Source organism: Rattus rattus, chromosome 10 (assembly GCF_011064425.1).
Source record: "Rattus rattus isolate New Zealand chromosome 10, Rrattus_CSIRO_v1, whole genome shotgun sequence".
In the NCBI taxonomy this organism is placed as follows: domain Eukaryota; kingdom Metazoa; phylum Chordata; class Mammalia; order Rodentia; family Muridae; genus Rattus; species Rattus rattus.
In genome coordinates this window covers 20,509,005-20,517,335 of record NC_046163.1, presented here as the reverse complement: position 1 = coordinate 20,517,335, position 8,331 = coordinate 20,509,005, and the positions used below count along the sequence as shown (strand labels likewise).

The following is an 8,331-nucleotide window of genomic DNA, read 5'->3' as shown; positions in this document are numbered from 1 at the left end:
ATTCCAGGATCTGGGTTTCTGTCAGAGAAGATGTACCTAACGCTCAAGAGACTGGAGATCCCAGGAAATTTAGAGGACTGGTGGTGTGGTTGGGGTGGGTTGGGTGGGGACATCCTTGTAGAGACACAGGGGTGGGGAGGAGCGCGAGGAGGAATTATGGGATGTAGAACTGTTATTGGGTAGTCCAAGAGGGGAATTAAATCTAGAGTGTAAAAATTAATTAATTAATTAATTAATTAATTAATTAATAAAATTTTAAAAAAGAACAAAAAGGAAGTAAATAGGGCGTTAAGATAAATTGGAGACACTTGAGGAGTGAAATAACACAAGGCAAAGTAAGAGAAAATGAAGGCTCCACATCTCCTAAGGGGGAAATAAATATATTTCGGTTTTGCACTGAAAAAAAAAAAAAAAAGAATTCTTAGTGGCATTGCTTCAGAAATCAGCTAATTTAATAGAGTTTTTAGTACTGTGTGATGGAATCACTTTTAGCATTTCTATAGATTTTATTTATGCAGTTATATATTTGTCAAGAGAATCATAAATCGTGTTTGTGAAGGTTAAAAATATTCTGTAAAAATTTTATAGTGAAATGTTACATATATTCCTCTTAAAGCACAGAAATCTAAAATAAACATATTTATGATCAATTTAGTATTAACCACATACTAGTAATACAAAATAGATCATTAGCTCACACACACACACACACACACACACACACCTATGTTTGCATATACACATTTGCATCTAGCAGATGTAGCTGTGTATGTATAGATTGAATGCTCCTAACTCCAAATGAGATATTTCTCATTCTAAAAAGGCCAAGGACCTTACAGATACAAGCAGCATATAAATCGCCTGTAAAGCAGATACTACTCCACTCACTTTTGACCTTTTTACATCTTGCAAAGGATACACATGATTGCAAACACAAAACATTTCACATAAATCATTTCACACAGGAATACTCTGCAAAGTTAAGTATGACTTCCAAAAGAGAAAATAAGTCATAATAAATCAAAGTGCCAGGCCTCATATTGCAACACGAAGAGGCTTGCCATTGCTTTGTAACCACAGGATCTTCTACTCTACTCCTTTGTTCCCAAAGTAATGACTCCAAGACTTAACTATTTATGAATAAATTCCTAGGCCATAAGCTATGGCTCATTTCCTGTCTAGCTTGTAACTTCTATAACTTGTGTATTCTGGTCTATGTCTGCTGTCTCTGTTTATTGTAGCCATATAGTTGATTACCTCTCCTTGGATTCACATGTCCAACTTTCTCAGAGTTCAGGGTGAATCTCCCGCTCTTCACTCTCTTTCAGAATCTTATTTCTCTATGTGATGTCCCAGCTTCTAGTTCCCACCTCAGCTAATAGGCCATCTGGGTTTTACTGATAGGTGATGGGTCCACACAGAATATAAAAGATTCTTTCTTTAGCTCTCCTCTTTAGTCCTATAAAAGGCTTTCTCTAACAGTACATTCCGGCAGGTATCACAGTAAAACACTGTGCAGACACAGAGGTATATGTGGTGACTGATATAATTAAGAATATCCTCAAGAATGTTTCAACTCTGAAGAAAAGAGAGGGAGGGTGCTGCTGTATGTCAAAGATTTGAAGGGAAAATGGGAGTCTGACAACCATGCCATATAGGCCAAAACCTTGTGACTTAGCTCTTTACCTTTGAGAAAATGTCAAAGTTTCAGTAAATCCCAAAGTCACATGATACATGTGCTTTCTTGTTTTGTCTGTAAAACTAAGAAAAAAATTCATTTTACTTCTGTAGACGAAATTTTAAGGTATTACAGTAAAGTATGTCTTTATAATAGCCAAATATTGATGAAACTGATTTATAATCATTTCCCATAAAAAATGAAAAAAATATTAAAAAATAAGAGAACTATATATGGTCTTACCAAGTGAAGATAAGGCATAGTAAAGTGGATATCAAAATCAGAACTTGATTAAACATTGCAGACTGTGTACGCTGAATGGCTCGATGAAGATCATTCTAGAATAAAAGAGAAGAAGCATATTATAAATTTTGACAAATACTAAAACACTTGAGACTAATTATCAAATATCCACTGTACATATTATATATTTAAATGAACCTAGTAGTATATTTTCATTTTACATGGATCTAGAAATAACTAATGGTGTAATTCATATTACAAAGTTAGAATATGGGAAGAATAATAAAGTGCTAAATTTCAGCTCAGTTGTTTTGAAGAAAACAGAGAACATGCTGCAGTTATTAATCCCAGGCTTGCCATTCCCTGTATGATGGTGTAGGCTCTACCCTTATTATGCAAGAGTCTAAAAAGGGGAAATCTTGAGTTCACACACAGGTTGGGCTACATAGCCAAAGGCCATCTCAAAGACAAAACTAAAAAGAAAACAGAAAAACACTTCTTTCAATAATAATGATTCTTCAATATTTTTTCACAAATTTCTGTTAATCTCAACATTTTTAAGAATTCACTCTTATCCATATTATAACTGTCGAACTGTGAGAAAATGAATGCCCTTAAGAAAATGATCTCAGTTTAGTCACTGTAGTTTTCTGGAGCGCATTAAACCAAGACTGTTCAAGACTGTTATAAAAAGAAATAGCTATATTTATTAGCCAGAATTTCATGTCTGATTATTTAGAATCTTAGAGCAAAGGAGGCAATGGTCAGAAAAACAATTAGAACTTCAACATCTAGAGAGAGGAGAAAAAGCAAAGCTCCAGGACTGGAGTGGCATGTAGTCCTAAGCTAATGTTGTAAATGGTCTATTTCTCTGGAATGCTGACTAAGAGTTCCTGACTTTGAGAGACTATTTTTTCCAATACCGAATTACATAGCAATGCACAAAGATTTATTTGATTCTGGGAGCAGTTTTTTCATTAGTAATTTATTCAGTCAAATGGTTATTCTTTGTGTCAGGAAAAGACAGCAGGAGCTGGTCCACAGGCCAAGTTTGCCCACCCTTTGCTACAATTGGCCATGTGCTTTCCTGAGGAGTGTGGGCTTACTTCACATAAGTATTTAGAAACAATCATCTGCTGTAAATGCTCAAATGTTATTCTAATAATTCTCTAGGCACAGCTTTTACCACAATGTCTGCTTAAAGGTCATCTGAATGAAAAGCAAGTGTTAATGCTAATGAGTGTACTTTTCCAAGAAATGCAATCAATACTATTAAACTCTACCCACACAAGATTCAATACCATACATGTCATAAATATGTATTTGTGTGATTACTTTCAAGGAAAGTTTGCAACTAAATTACCTTTTTTTAACATTAGCAGAGAAATTAAATCAAATTAAATCAAATGCCCATACTATTCAGTAGGTCTGCTGTGAAGACTCATGTGTTTCAAAATTTGGTCTCTAGCTGATTTGCTAATCTCAAAAAGTTGTAGAAACTTTATTCTTGTAGTTAAAATGTTTATGTTGTGTCTGTTAAGAGTGTATGTGTGAATGTGTGTGCGCATGTGAATACTATGGCCTCCCTCTAAGTGCATATGCATATGTTTCATGGACCTTGTGTGAATGTTGGAGGACAACTTGCAGGAGTTCAGTCTCTCCTTCAACCACATGGATAGGACTCTAGTTTTATAGCTTGATGGTAGGTGTCTTCACTCACTGAATCCATCTGACCAGCCCTGTAGTGGCATCCATAGAACATTGATCCTTGTTGAAGAACTAAATCACTTGAGACATTGAGACTTATAGCTTAATCCTATTTCCTGTTCCCTCCTTGATTACTGACTACAAAAACAATGTTACAAATCATATAACACCTGCCATTACTTCTACACCTTTGTGAAATAGCTTCTGGAACTATAAGCCAAATAAACTTTTCATTAATCTATTTTGTATTAGGTATTTGATCATAATAACAACAAAATAAAGAAAAATAAAAATAAAGTTTTTTACTGTGATAAATCATATAATGTGTTTGTAATAGCATTGTACCAGTTTACAACCTAATGTGGGACAGCCTTGAATTCTGGGCCTGAGAACTTCTAACATGTTTAAAGCAGAACTTAATGGGATTTTCTGGTTGTCCTGTTAAAGAACAGAGGTTCAAATTACAAAGCTTCACAGGGGAACAAGGACTCTATAGAGAATAAGAATGGAGGTCATTGATATGGTATTGTGAAAGCACATCTAGAAGCCTGTTGATTATGCTCTGATGATTTTAATGAGGCTTAAGTTTAAACTAATAGACCAATACACTTAGTACAGTAAAGTTCAAGGCATGATAATATACAGGCAGTGACACTGTCATAATATTGACTGTTCTTGTACAGATTTTGTTGAGAAAGACCAACTACTAGAGCAGAAGGACGAATTTTTTTCATGTGTCATTTGATTGTGAAAGAACTGAACTTAAAGTTGAAGGCTAGGCTGCTAAAAAGCAGCTGTAATTTCTAAACAGATTAGAACCACAGAGAGCAACCAAAGGCTTTCTCCGGGGTCAGCACACAAAGCAGCTGCTTCCCCGGCTTGGAGGGGGCACAAATTGGCAACCTCATCAAGCGGTTCTGGTTTTGCAAGCATGAAAGATGCCAGACTTAGGTGCCCCATAATCTCAAACTCTGTTTTAAATAGATACTGATGCCCTGAAACACATGACAAGAATGGCGTACTTGCAAAGAGTCCATGAGAGACCACTGTGAAATGAAGGCAGGATCTAGATTACAGTGGAGAGAGCAGGATGTTAAAGATGGCCAGTCACTAGGAAGTCTGCTAAGAAAAACAGTAGACATATAATGACCAGCACAAGAAAAAGGAAATAGGTTTTGTGTGCTACAAATAATATCTATTGATATCAAGACTATTATTGGAACTGAACTAACTACAGCACAAACCCCAGGTGCTACATATAAATGTTATGCCCAGATTGTGAGAACCCCACTCCACCACTCCAAGAGACCACCAGGGACCACAACTCCAATGCAAATACAGGAGAGTCTTTGAGTTTGGACTCTGGTCACAAATCTTCCTGATGCAACAGGTTACTAAAGTAATACTCAGATCTAGGGGGTTAGGGCTTATGTAGGGGAAAAGTCGCAAGCAGATCTTTCGAGTCTTGGCATTACTTGCTTGGAAAAATGGTTAAAAGAATGTTAGCCTTTAAATTGATTGCTGCATAAGATCTATTCAAACCACAAGAAGAGACCACAAATCTAAAAGGGGAATCTTGACCTAGGAACGACTTGTGTTTTCTTTCCTGTTATTGTGCTAGTCTATTGTGTTATTGTGAACTGGCCACAGCTGTTATGTCTATTTTCAACTGTTGAAAGGACTTTGTAGTCTCTTTTCCAGAGCCCAAGGGTGGGGGCCGTGTCACTCTGAGGACAAGCAACTTGAAATGGAGTTTGGAGAGCAAGATGGAGTTTTTCCTGCTACTTTGGCCTCTTCAGCTCTCCCTTCTACTAGTGGCTTTACAGGCCAATCTTGGGCCTAAGTCGTCTGTACTAATTTGATGATAATGTGACCTCATTACCATCATTGGAATAGTTTCCAATCTCTGTTTAATATATTGTAAAAGGCTGCTTATAATACATTGTTCAAAGGTAAGGAGAAGTAAAAGAATAACTAAGGGTCCCAGGAAAGTGGAAACAAGAGTTATTAACCAGGAGGAGAAATCAAATAGTGAGTGGTACCAACTTTTGGAGTCTTTCCTTTCCCTCTGGCATCTGTCTAAATTTTCCCTAACTTTGGCCAATGATTCTTGAATAACCCCAGAATTGTTGACATAGAAACAACACTTTTCATGTAAAGCAGCACACAGTCTTCCCTGATGTAGGAACATTAAGTCAAGTTCTCACCTATTCTGTAATACTACTTCAGTGAGAAAGTCCACGTTGTACTCCAAGTGAAAGATGGATTTTTCTAGGTGCCGAATGTCCTCATTTATGTCTGCCTTTAACTATTATAATTCTTTTGTAATGTTAGTGCAGCTATTCCAGTACAGGCTCCAGCTAGTCCTGCCACTAGAATTAAAGCTAAGGTTAGAGAGATGGGTTCTCTCTTCTGTCTCATAACTTCCCCCTTGATGTGCCCTATTAAAGCTCTTAGCACTGCTTCTTCTGGGTAATAGGACAGGGCACTAATTGAGTCAAAATACAGAACCCTCTTGGGGTCAAGGAATTGAGAAATTCTCCATGCACACAAGGGGTCAATTCCATTGAACAGGCCCCACCATGCCTATTCAGAGGGAATAATCCATTTTGAATAAACTGGGAATTTGTCCAATTGCAAGGGTGTTGATGTAGCAAACGGACCTTCCCCAGACAGATACCCAATCCCAATATAGTCTAGAGAATTAAAGCTAGACCTTCTTCTGACCATCTACATGGAGAGTCCCTTTCAGAAACATTACACTCAGCTATAATATGCCTTTATAAAGGGGAGCCTAGCTTTATAACACAACCAACAAGAGGTGGTAAGTTCGGGCTTGGAAACATTCAGAATTTGAAAGGTTTTTAACATCATTGACTAGAGGGGATCTGAAGGTTCTGGTTGTTCAGGGGAGTTCTGGAACAGAGGATCCCTGCAATTGGATAACTGGAGGTAAAGTGGTCATCTGTCTAGAGGATAGGGTCAGCACTGGTTTAGGGTTGGTCAGGACTCCTTTGGGCCTACTGCTGCTGGTGATTGGCTGGACATCAGCCTTCTTAAGAACTTGACTGTAAAGAGTAATCCAGGATGGCTACCTCTGATGGTGTGGAGCGCAAGGCCCTGAGACTTCCCTGCTTCCCATTCCTTTGCTTCTTTTCCCTTGTCAGTTTTCCACTCTGCGGGAAAATGTGCTATGATTTTCCTTTGACACTCACTCTCCAACTGCCATTTCCAGCAACTGATGTTTCATACTTATGTGAAAGAGATTATGTGTGCTAAAGGTAGTGACTATTGATATCAGGATTATTATTTGAACCTAGCTAATTGCAGCATGAACCTTGGGTGTTGCGTATAAAGCCTCAGAAGTTCAACTTTTCCCTGCTAGGTTTAGTCTTACTTTGGTAAATATGTCTTTTTGTTATGGTTGTAACCTGTTGGATACAGAAATATTTAGTCTGACTTTGTATATACATGGACTGACCCAGGGCTCCAACTGCATATGTAGCAGAGAATAGCCTTGTTGGGGCACCCGTGGAAGGGGAAGACCTTGGTCCTGCCAAGGTTGGACCCCCCCCCCAGTGCAGGGGACTATAGGGGAAGAGGTAAGGGGGATGGATGGGGGGGCATACCCGTATGGGGGAGGAAAAGGAACAGGAAACTGGGAAAGGGAATAACATTTGAAATGTAAGTAAAGAAATATATCTAATAAAAAAGTGCCTAACTTTTTTCAGAGGCTTACAGTGGATCACTTCCCTTGGAGTTCAGAAAAGAGTTTGGAATTTGAGCAGTGTTGGAACTATAACAAACATAAACTTTTTATATATAAACAAAATTGGGGGGGCGTCTTATGAGGAGGCCATGAGCAAATGTAGTGTGCCAAAGACATAATATTGTGATATGAATATAAAATGTCCCAAACGCTTATGTGTTTGAACACTTGGTGCTCAGCTGGTGGTAGTGTTTTAGAGAGTTACAAGAACTCTGGAAGATGTTCTCTGTGGTAAACAGTGTGATTTTTTTTGTATTGTTTTGTTTTATTGGATATTTTTTATTTACATTTCAAATGTTATCCCCTTTCCATCACCCAACCACCCAGTCCTCCATGATATTCCCCTACACTGGGACATCCAGCTTTGACAGGACCAAGGGCTTCTCCTCCCTCTGGTGCTCAGCAAGCCCATCATCTGCTACATATACAGCTGGAGCCATGGGTCTGTTCAAGTGTACTCCTTGGATGGTGGTTTAGTCCTGGGAGCTCTGGTTGGTTGTTATTGTTGTACTTATGGGTTACAAGCCCTTCAGCTCCTTCAGTCCTTTCTCTAACTCCTCCAAAGGGGACCCTATTCTCAGTTCAATGGTTTGCTGCAAGCATTCGCCTCTGTATTTGTTATGCTCTGGCAGAGCCTCTCTGGAAACAGCTCTATCAGGCTCCTGTCAGCATGCACTTCTTGGAATCAGCAATATTGTCTGGGTTTGGTGGCTGTATGTATATGGCCCAGACACCCAGACGAGGCAGACTCTGAATGGCAAGAGTTAGAAAATAAAGTTATGTCATTTAAACGTCTGTTCAAGCACTCATTTCAAAAATGACTACTATTCACTATGACAGACTCTTAGATCCAGGCAATGACCTATATCTATTCTAATACTCAAGAAAACTCCAAATTAAACCAAGCAAGACAAATCCATTCATACTTGTAAAA

General features: G+C 38.3%; 1 protein-coding gene across 1 annotated transcript in view; it reads right to left on the bottom strand.

Annotated features, from left to right (window-relative positions):
• The window catches only part of Kcnt2 (potassium sodium-activated channel subfamily T member 2), a 267,014-nt gene that overhangs the window by 255,889 nt on the left and 2,794 nt on the right, over positions 1-8,331 (bottom strand). Inside the window, exon 3 of the mRNA XM_032915567.1 lies at positions 1,922-2,016. Coding sequence (XP_032771458.1) covers positions 1,922-2,016 — 95 coding nt within the window. The remainder of the gene's footprint in view (positions 1-1,921; positions 2,017-8,331) is intronic.